The sequence below is a fragment of the Brachycentrus maculatus genome, unplaced genomic scaffold (genome assembly GCF_059751285.1).
Source record: "Brachycentrus maculatus isolate JH-2025_06_01 unplaced genomic scaffold, ASM5975128v1 h1tg000173l, whole genome shotgun sequence".
Taxonomy (NCBI): Eukaryota; Metazoa; Arthropoda; class Insecta; order Trichoptera; family Brachycentridae; genus Brachycentrus; species Brachycentrus maculatus.
Window position 1 is genome coordinate 605,701 of NW_028280926.1, and position 19,074 is coordinate 624,774.

A 19,074-nucleotide genomic window follows, 5' to 3' on the forward strand; every position below is an offset into this window, starting at 1 on the left:
AAATAATGAAAAAATCTAGAACTTTATCATAATCCCTTGAAAGTGCTGTTTTTCGCGTATCCACAAAATATAGCCATTTTCTGGCGATATTTCATTCAATACATCTAATAATTCAACTTTTTTTTATAAATGTACTTATGTAGTTTCGAGTATCCACTGTTTTATAATTTTAATATATTATTTAATTTTTCTTTAAAAATATCAACATTTGTTTTCTTTTGTATTTTTGTATTTTCATAAACGCTATGACTATTTTTATTTATGCTTCAGTGTCCTAAAATGTATTTATGAAGGATTATTTGAGCACACATATATATATATATATATATATATATATATATATATATATATATATATATATATATATATATATATATATATATATATATATATTTATATATATATATATACATATATATATTTATATATATACATATATATATATATATATATATATATATATATATATTTATATATATATATATATATATGTATATATATATATATATATATATATATATATATATATATATATATATATATATATATATATATATATATATATATATATATATATATATATATATATATATATATATATATATATATATATATATATATATATATATATATATATATATATATATATATATATATATATTTATAAATATATATATATATATATATACATATATATAAATATATATATATATATATATATATATATATATATATATATATATATATATATATATATATATATATATATATATAAGATCAATGATTGTTTATGCGGAGAAGTGGTTCAAAAAAAATATCGTATTAATAATAGCTTTTACATGTATTTATCAGTGAAAGACGTTGCTCTGTATATTTTGCAAATATTAAAAAAGTTAAGTATTTTGAAGAAGATAAAATATTTTTTAACGTTTCCGGGTCTCTTTGTTTGTCCTCTTCGCGCATCAAAGCGACACTGTGATTTATGCCCCAGGCAAAAAACCAATTATTTTCTAATGATCTCGGATAGTGTAAGACTTTATTTCAAATGTAAATATTTTTTTAAATGAATATATATTTAATTATGTATTTGTACGTAAATAATAAATATATTTAATGAATGAAGCACTTACCCATTTATTTGCAAATCTGCATTCATTTTCTAAATAAATCAAATTACCAAGCAACCAATATTTATTGGACTAAATAAAATTATGTAATACTTATCTGTTTTACTTTTAAACACTCTGTTTTTTTTCTACTTTCTTACAATAATTTATTAATGTCTCCGACTTGCCATTTACTACACTTGACATTTACTGCTTCAATGAATTATTACGCATTTAATATAATTTTGATCTCCATCTGGTTTTACCTAACTTCAATTCGCGTCACATTTATAATTTAATTAGTTGAACTGAACATATTTTATTTAACCTAGTCATCGAGTGTTTTTAAGGCTAGTATTAGTTATAAAGATTCAATGAAGTTTATTTTATTTTATTATATTCGTTGACGTGATTTTCATTACCATAAATAAGCAGTAAAACATATAAATATCTTTCATTTTATTATTAATCAAACGTGATAAGTCTTTCAACGTTTTTAATAAGCAGTAGTAATATTCGCTTTAATCAAAATAATTCATACACAAATTTTTATCATATCTTGAAATATGTTACCCAACGAAATTATATACTTTATTTATGCTCTTATGCATTTTCACGAAAGCTTGCTTTATTTTAAAATTATTTAAGTTTTTTTTTAATTTTTTTTTTTTATTAATTTCATTTATTATTAAATTCATTAAACCACAATATTGATAATTTATCAGTATCTTTAGTCAAATTTAAAATAAATAAAATATCGTCTTGTTTTTTTACAATAAACACATTTGAATTGAAATAACAGCTTGTTTTAATTTGTATGCTTTCGATAATAGGTTTTATTCACCTTTCTTCTTTGTACTGTACAGCTTATAATATTATTTCTACGAGGGTCGGTTATGTGCAAATGCAGATTCAAAATATGTTACTGAAAAATAATAAAAACGAAAGATGATCTGCATTGTACATTTACAATAGTCTGACCTGTTTTATTTTACATACTTAGGACCGCCTGTTTAACGTTTATTCATGTTTAAAATCCTCGCTTTTTACTGTACCTTATAAATACTCTTTTGTAACTTGCTTCTGTATTTATTTTTGCATTCGTTTTAACTTTCAAAATATTTCATTGTGAAGAAATGGTCGATTAAACAAAGCGGTCCGTATCTCCTAATAGTTTGTATAATATGAAATTGAATATGTTGTGTATTTAAAGATATAAATGATTGTCTTATAATTATGTTTATATGTTAAATAGTTATCGATTTCGTTTTTAATTTTATTTCACGAATAAAATGTTTTCCTGATGGAAAACATTAAAATAATCGGTGTATTATTTATTCGTAACCCTCTCCTCCACCCTTCTGACTGTTTCTTGACAGTAAATTTTGCACCAAAGGTCGATGAACCAGGATAAAGTACGTAAGTGATGATATGAAAATGTGAAGAAAAAAACAACCGAGAAATTCATCGTCCAATAAACAAAATGCTTCGTATAAATTAAATTTAGCAACTTTCAAAATAATTATTATGAAATCACTTTATATAAGACATATCGCTCACTCCTTTCAACAATATCTTATTTGAAAAATCGTTGATTTTCAGTTGTTTATGTTGAAATGCCTAGAAAATATCCCAGCAAAAACGACATATTTTGAACTTAATATTTACCCGCTACAGGACAGAAAGTGTTGTTTTTGCATTTTGAAGAAAAGGTATTGTTCAATATTTGTTTTAAATAAAATAAATATTTTTCAAATGGAGATAAAAATTTAGGTTTTAACTAAAAAGTAATGTTGCACACTAAAAAGTTCTATAAGTGGCTTGATATTTATTTTTAATACATTTCATTATATTTTTAAACTTTAAAAACGATCTCCTGAAAAATCAAGTTTTTTTATACATGACGTTGTTGACAGGAGTGAGCGATATGCGATCGAATTGAAAACCGAATAAATAATTTCATACTTCTTTAAAAGAAGTCATTACTTAATTCGGTTTTTAGATTCGATCACTTAAAATTCATCACGCCGATCAGTGCACAAATTCCGTTGCGTATTGCATACAGTGGAACCCGGAAATCTGAAATCCCGGGAAATATAAAGAATTGAAAGAAAAAAAATGTGGGTAATTATTTAAAAAAATATATATGTAAGGACTAAAGAGCACATTTATTATTACATAAAATTATTATATTAAACCTTATTTTATTTAAAAATTATTAAAAAGTTAATACAGTATAATATACTGTACCTGTATTGCTACTCAAGTACATTGAATTGTAAAATGTATAACACATATACACTCCTTTCAAGAACGTCATAAATCAAAATACTTGATTTTTCAGGAGAACGTTTTTAAAGATTAAAAATATAATACTATATATTAAAAATAAGTATCAAGCCGCTTATTGAATTATTTACTGTGCAACAGATCTTTTTAGGTAAAATCTGAGGTTTTTTCTCCATTCGAAAATTATTACGTATATTTAAAAAAATAATTAAACAATACTTTTTCTTCAAAATCCAAAAACAACACTTTCTGCCCTGTAGCGGGTAAATATTAAGTTAAAAATATGCCCCTTTTGCTGGGATATAGTACATTTTCTGGGCATTCCGAAAACATGCACAACTGAAAATTGACGATTTTTGATTTATGACGTTCTTGAAAGGAGTGAGCGATATGTAACTTAAAAGAAACAACGTCATATTGCTGTAGTGTAAAGCAGTGTTCCGCAACTATTTCTATTCAAGGTACACCTACCAAATTAAGAAATTTCAGAAGTGTATATTTACCATATTATTGTAACATATTTATCATTTTATGTTTAATGCGAAATGGGAGCCTACTTACTGAGTACAGGCAATCAAAATTTGGAGCAATTGTGTTATTTTCACAAAACTACCCTTTTTTCCGCCGTACACCAACTAATGACCACGGTACACTAGTGTGCCGCGGCACACACTTTGCGAAACACTGGTGTAAAGTACCTATTATGCATGTACTGTATTACAAATTTCTCGGCTAATCCAAACTTTTCCAAATCCAGACAGGCAACAGCCCCAATAAGTTCAGATTTTCGGGGTTCTACTGTATTTTTAGCTTCTTATCTATGTATTTCTAATTTTACATTAAAAACTTAAGTTGGAAGGAAATATTAACCGAGAAAAGGTAAGCAATACCATCCCAATCGGGTGACCGAAAAGTAATAGTTACCCATTAAGGTGGAGGCTGACAGGAGCATTTCGTCGTAACGTTCACATAACGATGCGAGCATTCAGGCAGTCAGTAGGTACAGTAGGCCGAGCGCTCCATCCATAGTTTCGGATGCTCGCTGATGCTCGCCGCGAGCGATGTTACGACGTTATGTTACGACGAAATGCTCGGGTCAGTCTCCACCTTTACTCACACCTCTAGATTATATCTTACTAAAGCTTTTTGTAATATCGAACGGTTTCCAAGAAAACCGCTTATTTCTCGAGACTAATTAGTTAAAGGGATTCGGTCTCGCGCGCTAAATATATAGATATAAGTGGCGTAAAAGTAAGTAAAAGTAAAGTTTTGTCTGCCTCCTTAGTGTAATGGTCAGCACGCTTGGCTACCATGCTGGAGGTCCCAGGTTCAATTCCCAATAGGGTCAAAATAAATATTTGTGATTTTTCAGTCTAATATTTATTTAATATAACCCTGGACTGGTAGGTACCTGAAGCGAAAGGCTGATCACCTTTCCTTCGTGTATTTAACGATCAAGATAACACTGCTTCTATATGATGCAGTGCCCTATGCACCATTAAGTGCGGATAAGGGTTAGAAGAAGACGAAGAAGAAAAGTAAGATGTCAGGGTGAAGGTCATTACTGCTAAATGGAAGAGGAAATGATGGAGGAATAGTTGGTACTAGACGAGAGGAAAAGGAGAATGGCAACCCGAACTATCTTGAGTAAGCGACATTACTATAAGATTTAAATTGAAAAAATATGTTACATATTCATGCTCTATTGTGCGATGGCGGAAGTAAAAAAGTTACTAAGACCCTACTTAATATAGTTGTCGTATTCCCTTTCCATTAGAAACCCTCTACCTTACTGTTTTCGTATCCTAAATAAGCCATAAACATGAAGAAAAAGTATTGTTTTCACTTTAAGAGTATTGTTGTATATTTTTTTAGTTTTTCCGAGTGGACATTTTTGTCAGTTTAGTTTAGAGCTTCGATTGGAATCATAAGTGCGTCGTATTTGGATCGTTTCGGAATACAAAATTATAAAAAATGTAATGTTCGGTAATTATGTAAGCGTGTTGTGTTATAATATAAGTATTTTTATAGTGTGATTGTAGTGTTTTATTGTACTGCGTTAAATAAACAATTAACACCCATACATAAATTATTTTTTGGTATTTTCCCTAGTGTAATAATGAAGTCGTTAGGTGAATATTATCGTATTTTATTGTGTTTTAACCGCTAGTGTAGCATATGCCTTGATCTTAAAGGTGATCACTCTTTTTCGTTTCTTCTTAAGCGTGTTTCGTCATTTTTCTAATTAAAAAACTCAAAGTGAAATAAAAAAAAAGACAGGAATTTTTTGTCTACCGAATTTCGATTATATTATGAAACAAGAATGGGTGACCGGTAGGGTACAATAGAGGCTCCAAATCGTCATTACCATACCTGGTATTCTGCAGAAAGGGTGGCGCCACAATTGAACTCTTGTGGGTGAGTTATCTTTTAATTTTACATTGTGTGTAAATTGATCAATAAACATTCTTACACCACCTGTTGTTGAATTTGTAACATTAAAAAAACAATGAAAATTTATAGCGACCCCTGTGATCTGTAGCCGTAAGCATATTTTCCAAAGGGGAAAATGGTTTATTTCCCTGCTAAATTGTTTTATACGTTAGGGAAAAGCGACCCTAGCGACCTATCGTATAAGTTGTTATATTAACTGTTTCGAAAAATATTTTGTATTTTTACTAATTGTAGTATGTGAGTTCTTTATTTCATTTTAAACATTCGTTTTAAATTATTCGATTCACTCCTTTTAAAAAACTTTATCTTCCTTCAAATTTATTAAAAAAAATTATTTGAATAAGATGTAACAATCACCATCAATGTTCCAGTGATGTTCAAAATCTGCTGCAAAGAAACGATAATTATTCATTTTTTAACAATTTGAATAGACGTGTCTTTAAATAAACACCTTATACATTCAATAAAAATACAACGAAATAAAAAAGAGGCAAAAAGGAATGCCGAAACCAGGGATCGAACCAGGGACCTTTAGATCTTCAGTCTAACGCTCTCCCAACTGAGCTATTTCGGCGTACCGTATTGTGCGTAAAAACTGTACATAACATAAATGTACGGTCTATTAACTTTTCTTTTCCTTTCTTTTACAACATTAAATTGATATTTATATATTTTAACATTTATTCGTGCGAGCATACTTTATAATATCAACATAATGTACGACTGAAAATATTATTATTGTATTATTAAACTTGCATTTTAAACATGTTTATTTTTAAGATATAAATATTAGTAGAAACAAATACCCAGTCGTTATAGTAAAAAAAAAATAAAAATCAGATTGTACTCTGTACTTTATACTAAATCTTACTTTACCCGGATATTTATATTAAAATATACTAAGGGTTTTTCAATTCATTGTAGTTTATTGATAGTTTTAATAGTATTAGTATTAGTAATAGTATTGAAGCGCCCTTGAGGTATTTTTTTTACGAAAATGGCGCTATAAAAGTTATCCAAATTTATTATTTATTATTATTATTATTAGAACTATTTTATCAAGAAATTTGTCTTTTATATTTATGAATTATGTTTATTTTCGTCGGGAATCTATTTTTAACATTCCGTTTACAATCAATACTTAGAATGTCCCCATTACTGCAATTATGGGCTCACAAACAGAACGCTCTACCCCCCAATTTGGCAAATTATTCCAGTAAACCGAACAATGGGTATAATCCTTACACTTACCACAATGGTGAACCGTTTTACCGCTGCAAATAAATAATAATGGTTAATTAAACTACAAGTCACGTGGCAAGTTCGGATAAATGAGGAGCACAAAACGTCATGCGTCGTTACTTGTTTAAAATATGTAAGTCCATATTATTCCACGGCGGATAAAACAGTGCCTTCTCACGAAATTCATAATTATTATGTATAATTTGCAAACATTCTTCGCCCCTTTCACAGTCATACATCTCCTCATACATATTCGCCACTTATTTCGACTCCTGACCTGTCCGCATTCAATATTTCACAAATCGCTCACTCCTTCCAAGAACGTCACAAATCAAAAATCGTCAATTTTCAGTTGTGTATGTTTTCGGAATGCCCAGAAAATGTGCTATATCTCAGCAAAAGCGGCATATTTTAAACTTAATATTTACCCGCTACAGGGCAGAAAGTGTTGTTTTTGCATTTTGAAAAAAGTGTATTGTTTCATTATTTTTTTAAAAATACTAAATATTTTTCAAACGGAGAAAAAACTTTCAGGTTTTACCTAAAACGATCTGTTGCACAGTAAAAAGTTCAATAAGTGGCTTGATATTTATTTTTAATAAATTGCATTAAATTTTTAAACTCTAAAAACGTTCTCCTGAAAAATCAAGTTTTTTTTCATTTTTGACGTTCTTGAAAGGAGTGAGCGATATCTGATCATGCCAAATTTTCCTCGGCCCTTCCTCTGGTTCTTTTTCCAACTACATTAGCCTGATTAATTTATTTTACTGTTTTTTCCCAATTACTACAGTACATTTATTTCTTATAATTAAAATGTAACTTTGTTTTAAAATCACTATAAATATTTTAATATTAATTATAATGTCTACCGGTTTTGAAGCTAACCGCTTCTTTATCAAGACTGATTAATACTCTTAATAATCTTAATAAAGAAGCGGTTAGCTTCGAAACCGGTAGACATTATAATTAAGTTATATTATTATAATGTTAATGTTAATATTATTATAATGTTAATGTTAATATTAATTATAACGTCTACCGGTTTTGAAGCTAACCGGTTTTTTATCAAAAGTGATTAATACTCTTAATAATCTTGATTAAGAAGCGGTTAGCTTCGAAACCGGTAGACATTATAATTAAGTTTTAATAAAATATTTATAGTGATTTTAAAACAAAGTTACATTTTAATTATAAAACAGATAATCACAAAGTTAGTGCTTCAAATAGAAATTATATTTATTTCTATTATACCGAGTACATTTAAATATATTGAATCTATATAAATAAAAACCTATCAGCGAAGGCTACCTGGCAGTACACAACCGAGTCGTGGTTCCAACCCTGATGTATGGAAGTGATGCATGGAGAAACACTGACTTAAAGAGTTTCTCGGTTCGAACCACAACCCAACACATTATCTCGTTTCTTTTCAAAACCATATAATTAATTCGAAGAAAAACTTATGTTTTCAATGCAGAAACAGTGTTTTAAGAAAGAAAAAAATGGTAAATAATTTCACTACGCCATGTCCATTACGGTGACCAATGACTGCACACTGCCAGAAACAGAGACTTAGCCTCCTATTATTACGGCATAAGGAATTAGTAGATTAGTACCAACCCATGTGTTATGATCCTTTAAGGCACGTGACTCGCACGTGAACTTATTTTTTATTCTAAAGTCTATGCAAACCCTGTAATTCCTTTTAGAAAAATGTACTTACCAGGACCGAATTAGTGGAGGCAGATTTTTTTAATCGCGTAAAAAATTATAAAATTACTAACGTGCAAAAAACACTATTGGCTCCATGGCAAAACAGCTTACATCTTGGTCTTTCATAAATTTCATCATAAAAATAAATATTTATGACAGGCGTTGTGGCGCAGTTGGGTAGATGCTTGACTGCGAAAGGGTTCAACGAAAGGGTTCAATTCCCGCCACTCGCAAAATAAATTCGAGAAAGATTTATTTTCAATTGGTCTCGGTGTTTGTGATGTATTTTTCACAATTACCTTCCCAATCTTTACTATCCTACCTGTATACAAGCCTATTAAAGTATGGGCTTTGTGGTTTATTCCTTTGCGCGTTTGGGTTCCAGGTTCGATTCCTAATGGGCTCAAAATAAATGTATGTGATTTTTACTATCATATTGATCTAACATCAAACTAGACTGGCCAACTTGCCTTTCTACAATTAACGATCAAGATAATACTACGTCAATGCGAGGCAGTACCCTATGCACCATAGGGTGTGAATAAGGGTTAGAAGAAGAATAATAAATGTTACTTCTTATACTAAATTATTGTAATCGTGAAACAGTTAACGATTTTTTTCTTTAATATATCGTAGTCATACAGAAAAAAGTGACCAAGTTCATTTTTTACAAAAACGTGATCATTTGATATCTTACCAGCTTAATATTGCTCTGAAAAAATCCCAAAGGATTTTAAACTTGGAAATATAATATATTAACTAACTGCATTGATGTTTATTTTCTTGCCAAGCAAAAGTGACTTAAATGACCTTCCTGAAAATTTTTCATTTTGTTAGTTGGTCACTTTCTCCTGTACGACTACGATATATTTTATTTTATTCCTTGAATTATTGGTTAAATAATATTAAATTGTCTCCCGAATCCACTCTGTGCGCAATTACTTTACCAATACCAAAAACATATCCCACTGATTTTAACAATGGTCCCCTTAATAACACCACAAAACATCATGAAAATGAGACGTAACTGATATGCGAAGCTTTCGCAATAGGGCTTGAATTCAATTAAATAGACAATATTTTTGTGGGTACGTTGTTAAATTTACCAACAAAAAATGTAATTCATATACTACATATTGTGGTACAAGTAATTAAATATCAACCCCCTGGAGTGTCTATAACAATGAAAAAATTCAACCATGTCTAGGAATTTGATAATATTCGAAACATCCCAAGGCAATTATCAACTTACTAATGAGCTTCTTACTAATTTTACTGTCATTAATATAAAATAGGATTTCATTGTTTTAGCTTTTGCCCTATGCGTATTTCGTTATCTATTATAGCTATTCATAATACAATATAATTATGTCAAAATAAACTTCATGTCTTAAAAAAATCATTTAATTTATCTCTCTTTATGAAATACTTCAGGCTCCTGCACTTTCTACAATTTTTACTTGAAATGTATTCCTCATTAATGTAACAAGATATAATTTTTTGAAAAAAATATATGTTTCATAAAAAAATCATAAATAATGGTTGATTTGGAACCAACACCGCAGGAAGCTAATCCTTCTTAAAGTCGTATTTGACTGCATGTCATTAGCAATTTTCTTTCATATAGTATTTGAAATAAATATTGTTAAATGTGTCATCAGCATGGAAAAAGTCAGTAAGGTTAGGCACATTACTGTAATTTGTAATTTTGTGTATTATAAATAAAAATAAAAATAGTATAACTACCTGTATATATATATATATATATATATATATATATATATATATATATATATATATATATATATATATATATATATATATATATATATATATATATATATATATATATATATATATATATATATATATATATATATATATATATATATATATATATATATATATATATATATATATATATATATATATATATATATATATATATATATATATATATATATATATATATATATATATATATATATATATATATATATATATATATATATATATATATATATATATATATATATATATATATATATATATATATATATATATATATATATATATATATATATATATATATATATATATATATATATATATATATATATATATATATATATATATATATATATATATATATATATATATATATATATATATATATATATATATATATATATATATATATATATATATATATATATATATATATATATATATATATATATATATATATATATATATATATATATATATATATATATATATATATATATATATATATATATGTTATCTAAGGACACTCTAAGGGCGGCTGATAAGGGTATTTTTACGAGAATATCTAGATCATGCGTATATGTATTTGTTTTGAGCACTTTTTCTTAAAACAAAACTATTTTTACAAAAAATGTTATTGTGTTACCGATTGCCTTATAACAGGCGCTTCATGACAGGTATAATACAAATATAATATTAAAGTATGTACCCACATATGTATAAATAATTGTGCCTATTGGGTAACTGTTTCTGTTTGGTCCCCCTACTGAAATAATATTAGTTAATATATCTCGATTTTCTAATAAATATGCGACAGTCAACCATGTTTGAGCTCTGATTAACGACTTCTGAATAAGTCAATACTCCATTTGTTTTTTTTGATTCGATCTCCCATCACTACTTAAAAAATATAGTTTCATTTGACATACAAATTCAAAATATAAATTAGGATGAATATTGTAAAAATTTTGCTATTAATAATGAGTTTTTTTCAATTCGTAATTCGTAAAGCTAATTGAAGCAAACGAACTGTTTGAACAAAACTAATATAAATCCAATTGACCTTAAATCATTATGCAGACACATCTTTAATAGTGATAATCGTTTAAAACAATGAAAGTTTTTTGGGCGGGATAAAACTTAATTTAATTTAACAATCAATCCTTTTTTTCATTCTTTTTAAATTCATAAACTTATTTGGAGCTAACAAACTGTTTGAACAAAATATTCATAAATCAAAGTAAGCTAAAAGCAATGTATAGACACATCTTCAGATGTATAAGGTAGAATATTTTTTCAATAATTGATTTTGTGGTAATCTAAGTATTAGTATAAATATTAATAAACCTGTCATAAACCATCACCGAGAGGTCCTATTCTCTATGTTACCACTGATAAAAAGAAACAGCTATCCCTTCTTCAACCTTCAACGTCCCAAAGACACATCTATAAAATTCAGACTTAGTTTCACATACGGTGTTTGAATGTCTCAGCACATGTGTCACAATAGATTTTTAAGAAATACATAGTATTTAGTATTATATCATGGGTGTACAAGCAAAAAACGTTAACTCGACAATATGAAATTTTCACTTAATGATATATAAATATATAAAGTTTTCAACGTTCTTTAAACTGGCAAAATATTTTAAGTAGTATAAAATGTCATTTATATGGTTTTAAAAACAAATTCAACTTTGATAGCGAGTATTTTATTCAGGCTAAAAGCTTTAAATACCAGGTATTATTCAAACAGGGATTTTAGAGTAAACGTTTTTTTGCCAGTATACCCACGATACTTGCCAAGTAAAATTTTAATAAAAATGATAAAGTATTAGATATTTTCGATCGAGTTGAACGAATTTAATTTTTAAAATTACAAAGTAACAATGCAGAAAAAATGTCCACATTATTTTCAAGATTAATTAAAATTCTTAATTTTCTAATCTCGCTAATATGACGTGTCGTTTAACCACGTGTGTGATTTAATCACTTGCTTCCTCTGCTCTTTTGCGATGGTTGGTTGGATAATGAGAATGGGCTGTTATTAATATTTGATATCCCCTATAATCCTGGAATTATTAATGTCAAACCTACGCAAAGTTAGGGTGACGCCTTTGATGCTAATGTCGCACTTTGAAGGAGAATTAAAGGATTATACACACTTTACAGGACCCTTATTGCCGCCGTAAAACGATTGTTAAAAAGTCCTTAAAAAATTTCACTTGTAACATTAAAAAAACATAAAACAGTAACATTATCGATAAAATTAAGAAAGGTGTGTTGAGATGGACATGTGGAACGAATGAGTGTTGGGAACAAAGTGAATGGTGCACTAAAATCAGTTACAGTTACAGCAAATAAAAACCCAACAGGGAAAGCTTAAATGGCAGTTCACAACGGAGTCTTGTGTTTAATTTTTTTTAAATTTTGTGTTTGATGAATCTATATTAATAGAAAAGGATCATTATCCATCCATTTTCACGTCTCTACACGAAAGTACACTGATGTTTAAAAGTTTCTTTACGTTGCGAAAATGATATTTCGTCTTTTGTTAATTTATGTTTCTTTTTAAATGTCAATTTGTAATTTATGTTTTTTTAAATGTTCAAGTACTATCTGCCCACTGATTGCAAACGGCTATATATGGTATCAAACGTTTTGATCAATATCACTAGTCCGTCTTTGGTCGGTTGGAAGATATTGCTTTTTAGCAATAAGCCCGCCAATGTACTTTTTATTTTCTGTACATGAAGTTTAAATAAATAAATAAATATTTATTCATTCTAGATTCTAGAGGTATTCTTATGCATTATTAAATGTCTCACCTTACTGTTTCAATATTAAAATAAAAGTAATCTTTATATGCTCAAAACCTGTATGTATGTTTATAAATTACTAATTCTTCTTCAGTCAACAAAGTAGTCCACTAACATTATCAGTCTATAACCGATAATAATGATAATTCCCGATAATCGATAACCTTTCTAATATCTCATCAGTATTATCCGGTTCATTATTATCGAGAAACTTCAAAACCAAGCAATATTTTTCTAGGACTTACTTTATTTTTTGTCAGAGAATCGTCTCAAAATAAACAGAAGTAAAATTCTCGCAGCTCAGGCGTTCGGTTCCATGGTGTAATGGTTAGCACTCTGGACTTTGAATCCAGCGATCCGAGTTCAAATCTCGGTGGAACCTGTTGGGGATTATTTTTATTTATGAAATCTGTGTTATTTTAAAGAAGTGTAATAAATATTGACCAATTGAGCTAAATTAATAAATCATCGTTTTAACAAAAATAAAAATCATTGTTTTTTTGTGTTTTGGTAGGCACTACCTAAAAAAATTATATTTATATATTCTTGCTCTTTTTCCACCTCCACTGAATAAAATGGATTCGATTTATTTTTTTAAATATTTATTATAATATTTATTTAAATAATTACAATTGTAAAAACATGGAAAACTGATAAACATGCAATACAAAATATCTATATTAAACATTACTTTATGGTATTTTCATATTTTTTGGGGTCCCTTTTTGTGAAATAAAAAACCTTGTTAGGTGGCTGTATAACAGTAAATTGATATTTTCAATTCACCATAAATAAATAAAAAAAAAATACTATGGGCATGGTTTTATGTGATTTTATAGAAAAGCGGATTTTTTTATATGGTCATTAATGCGAAAGCTCTCAGTTATTGAAAAATAAAAATAAAAATATGAAAACGAAATACCGCGTATCTTTTAACAATAGCGTTTCATCAGATATGTTATATTTACACAAACACTTCGATAAAAGATATGAATACATGAGGTATTATGTTTTTACATCAAATGAGTTCTCATTATGAATCACTCACGACGATGGAAACGTCCAAGAGCGTCCATCTCTTCGATTTTCAATTGGGTCTTCTGAAACGTCTGCAGACTTGGCTTCTATGCTTCGTCTCAATTTGTTATCTTCGACAATTTCTGGGTGGTTTGGATCTCCATTTCCTCGTACAATATAAACATATCTCTTCTTTTGAGAAGATGACTGATATTGATTAGGGTAATTACTACTTCCTTGGTACTGGTTTTGGTAGTTATTACTTCCCTGGTATTGATTTTGATAATTAGTACCTCCCTGGTTTTGATAGTTGTTGCCTCCTTGGTATTGATTAGGGTAGTAGCTCCCTCCCTGATTGAAAGATACCCCTTCGTTCCGGTAAATATCCGGTCTGTAAGCGGGCGTCAATTTTTCTGAATCAAATTTCAGGTTTCCGGTTCCTGTCCGGTCGGGGAAAATCATCTTCGTGTGGTCATAGAAAGGTAGCGGCTGCGGAAAGGACAAATTAGGAATTCCCGTCTGTTCAGATGTCGGAAATAGTAAGGCTTTCGGCCTCTTGCGGTTCCCATCTTCGTAATTGAAATTTGTCGAACCTGAAGGAAATTTGAGAGGGTTCGTGTACAAGGATTCTGGGAGACCGTTAAATTTCAGCTGATCTTGATACCTGCTGTTATCGGGAAATTTTAGTACTCCGCTTTGGCCATTGTTGGTTGAAGGTTTCTCAAAATTGACATCGTGAAAACTCTGAGACAAATAAAGATCATTCGAAGATGTAAGTCCAATATTTTGGATTCGATTGAGATCATTACTGTAGTCATGATATAGTCCATATAAAGGTTTGTTCAAAATTCTTGCTTCACTCTGTAGACTATCGTCGGAATCATTTGAATTGCCTCTATTTTGGTAATTGAATCTATAAGGATATCTTTGGTTGAATCCGAATTCTCCGTTGTTCGGATAGTAGCTAGGTCTTTGATTATATATTCCACTTTGATCGTATGGTCTACTGTTGGAACCAGACTGTCCAGGGTTTAATTGACCTAGTGTTTGACCAAATAGTTGAGTTAATTGATTTAATCCGAATTGTTGCTGCTGCGAACCCAAAGGAAGGTTTTGAAGATTTGGGTTGTTATTTGTTCCTTGATTGTTGGATTGGTCTTGTAGATCATTAGTGAGACCGTTGAAGAAGCGGAAGAAGCCTCCATTATGATTATTGAGATATTCTACAAGTCTATCAGGATCTCTAGGGCAGTCAGGATATGCATAGCGACAGGAGGAAGGTCTCCCTTGTGACGTGACGCCGAGAAGTGCAGCTCTTCCAAACACTAATAAAGGAGAGACACCCCCTGTTAAAGCCGAAAGAAGCCTGAAATCAAGATTGTCATGAAATTTAAATGTCATTTTTTATAAATCGATTTAACTCGACTGTTTAAGAAACGCCTGAAACATTACTATATATTCTTGAAACCATAATTTTTCGTTATATCATCCTATTATGACTCCTTTTTACCTTCTTTGTTTTCATCAATTTACAGTATGAATGTCTAATTATTTGATCATTTACACGGCAATTTATTGCTGTTTTATATTTCACTACGTTTTTACTTACGAGCATCGACAAGCACTATCTGCCTACTTATTTTTTAAAATTTCTATATATAAGGTTTAAACATTAGCCGGTTTTTGGTTACAATGATTAAATAAAACACATGTTTTTATACTCGATTAAATAAAACACATGTTTTTGGTGGATTGAAAAATATTGTTTTGTACAATAAATATTACATGTACATAATTCTGACTGGTATATAAATTTCTAAAATAAAGTTGACTGCCAACAACAACAAAAATTGTATTAAAGGCTACAAAATGATAATCAAACGAACATGATAATAAGGAACATGTTTTTAAAATTAATTTTGCCAATGATTACAAAACTTAAAGCTATGACACTAGATATCTATCATTCATACTTAAATGTCTTAACCAAAGCTAAAAATCGTATTAACTAAAGTTCAGTTTGTAAACCAACATATAAAATCAGGTCATATGTTTTTAAACACATTACTTTCATTATTCTTTACTCTTTTTTCAATACAATGAAATATACTGGGTTATGCATAAGAAAGAAGTTGTCGGACAATTAACAAAAATACTAAATTATAATTTAGGTATGGTTTCAAAATATAATAGAAACTTACGTAAACAGTGACTCCGTGCTGACAAATGAAGGCAGGAACGAATTTTGTCTGTAGCTTGGGTTTCCACCAGCTGCTACTTCACACAGCAACCTAGGTACACATTTCTGGTCATCGTGTTTGGCTATGGAGCTTAAAGCATTCATCAAGCTGCCGAAGGGACTTTGCTCAACATTTGGTCCAAATCCCGGCCCTTGAGGAAAATTACCTTGAAGATAAGGATCCTGAGGATAAGGTGAATAATTTTGAAAGTCTCCTGGACGCTGTGGATATTGGTCTTGAAAAGAAGGCCTATTTGGAAAGTTACTTCCTGGACGCTGTGGATATTGGTCTTGATAAGGAGGACTATTTGGAAATTTACTTCCTGGACGTTGTGGATATTGGTATTCATAAGGACTATTTGGATATTTGGATGGACCCTGTGGATATTGATCTTGATAAGGAGGGTAATTTTGGAAATAAGGGTCTAGAGGATCTTGGGAGATGGGAAATGGTGGAGGATACGAACTAGGTCGCTTCTTTTGCTTTCTCTTTCTCGGTGGCCTGTAAAACGGTCCTTGGTTGATATAAGATGGTTCTGGAAACCTCTGAGCATATTGTCCACCTACGGTTCCTGGTTTATATTGCTGAAAATATGGCCCACTTTCATCAAAATCCTGTGGGTAATATTGGATGTTTTGATCAACATTTTGTGGGTAATTCTGATCATATGGCGGTGCATCTTCTGGGAATTTTTGCCGATATGGTTTTTTTAAAGGTCTGTCAAAAACTACATTTGAACCTTGATCATTATTTGTATTAGAATTCTGGTATTCTTCATAAAATGGGTCATCGGGAGTTTCATCGTAGTCGTCAGTTGGAAATCGTAATCTAGGTGTGCTTTCTTGTTTTGCTAAATTTGAAAGAAACCTGAAAATACAATTTTAAATAAGCGAGAAGAAAATAATTGGGAAACGATATACTATTGTGAAATATATATAATATAGTTTTCATTCAAATCCATAGATGGAAGCATCTCTAGCTTTCGAAACTAGTCGATAAAAAAAATTAATAATACTCTAGTGGTAAAAAACAAATGTTTTATTTATAATTTTATCATATCTTACTACAAAGTGAATGCCGAAATAATAAAATAATAAATTTGTATGCATTTTAGCAGAAAAAATACGTCAAGTTATTGATAATGATTAAAATCAAATGATATGCAGAGAAGAATTGAAAGCATAAAAATTATTTGGAAATTCAATTCAATTTTTTATTGTTCCGGGTGAAGTTAAAATATTTACAAAATACAGGTTTAATTTATATTATCTCAATGTTTCGTGACTTTTTCTTACACAGCTTTCAGATTCTGAAAAATCCTGGATCTAACAGTCAACTTTTGGCCATTCTTATTTTATTCACAAAAGATACTGATTCTTATTTATGAATATTGTAAATCATAATGACCTAAAATTTGAAAGAAAACGCCTGTTCTTCACCACTTGAGTTACATTTATTTGTATTTAAATTAAAATTTTTAAATAAAATAAATACGTATAACTAATTTCTTGAATGTTTTTCGCAAATACTTTGTGGCACTTTTTATAACCTTTATAAAATAAAACAACTTTGTTTTAACAACTTTTTATTGGAACACTTTATCCAACCGGTTTCGACAAGAACCTTGTGATCATCAGGAATTATGTACTAAATTCTAAAACATTGTTTTAGAATTTAGTACATAAACCCTGATGATGACAAGGTTCTTGTCGAAACCGGTTGGATAAAGTATACCATTAACAGTGGTTAAAACAAAGTTGTTTTATTTTAATAAGTTTTAAAAAAACATAAAACTAAAGTGGTAAAAAAACAAGTGTTTTCTTTTCAATTTCATCATGTCTTACGACAAAGTGAATGCCATAACAATAAATAATATATCATAATGACTTAGCTAAATGCATGTGTGCATTGTGTGTAGGTAAACATCAATGGGTACTCACTGTATAAGGTCACTAGCAGTATAATTTTTTCTAGTTGTGTTATTATTCAAGTCGGCAACGACCGAATCACGGTCCTCGGCGCGAATTTGATAACCACAGACCAAAACAAACACTATCCACAAATTTAAAGTCATTTTCACTCGAGAGTGTTAGAGATAACAGACAAATAAAACACGAAATCAACTTGAAACCGTCATATTAATTTAATGTTTTGAGACTGAGTAAGTAAAATGAACCAGTCGCACATAGAGTCGAATTGTTTGTGTGATCCGGTACGATCCACACACGCAAAGTCACCGATGCCGGGCAATTATTGAGGTTAAGTCACTGTCTCGAAGAGAGTTTGAGAGAAAGTAAAGGTCTTTGCTTTTCATTTAAATCACTTCGTAACCATAACAGAATTGATCAATAGAGAGTATGATAGGATGTTTTTTTGTTAACTATAATGTACAAGAAAAAAATCGTT

At 29.3% G+C, this 19,074-nt stretch overlaps 1 protein-coding gene and 2 non-coding genes across 3 annotated transcripts; 1 reads left to right on the top strand and 2 right to left on the bottom strand.

Moving 5' to 3' along the window:
- Positions 1 to 6,350: 6,350 nt before the first annotated feature.
- TRNAF-GAA (transfer RNA phenylalanine (anticodon GAA)) lies at positions 6,351 to 6,423 on the bottom strand. The gene has a single exon. It is a non-coding gene; the product is annotated as a tRNA-Phe (tRNA).
- A 7,298-nt stretch (positions 6,424 to 13,721) lies between these two features.
- Positions 13,722 to 13,793, top strand: TRNAQ-UUG (transfer RNA glutamine (anticodon UUG)). The gene has a single exon. It is a non-coding gene; the product is annotated as a tRNA-Gln (tRNA).
- A 340-nt stretch (positions 13,794 to 14,133) lies between these two features.
- On the bottom strand, positions 14,134 to 18,874 carry LOC148308185 (uncharacterized). The gene is made up of 3 exons (XM_088262138.1): positions 18,609 to 18,874; positions 16,630 to 17,535; positions 14,134 to 15,794 (listed from the first exon to the last, which is right to left on the bottom strand). Exons 1-3 carry the CDS (start codon positions 18,740 to 18,742, stop codon positions 14,456 to 14,458), a joined length of 2,379 nt encoding a protein of 792 aa, XP_088118264.1. The 5' UTR covers positions 18,743 to 18,874; the 3' UTR covers positions 14,134 to 14,455.
- Positions 18,875 to 19,074: the final 200 nt, after the last annotated feature.

Coding starts and splice junctions, on each gene's coding strand:
- LOC148308185 (XM_088262138.1), bottom strand. CDS start 18,742: ATGACTTTAAATTTGTGGATAGTGTTTGTTTTGGTCTGTGGTTATCAA. Junction 17,536..18,608: donor ACTGCTAGTGACCTTATACA/GTGAGTACCCAT, acceptor TTGTATTTTCAG/GTTTCTTTCAAATTTAGCAA. Junction 15,795..16,629: donor AGCACGGAGTCACTGTTTAC/GTAAGTTTCTAT, acceptor TCTTGATTTCAG/GCTTCTTTCGGCTTTAACAG.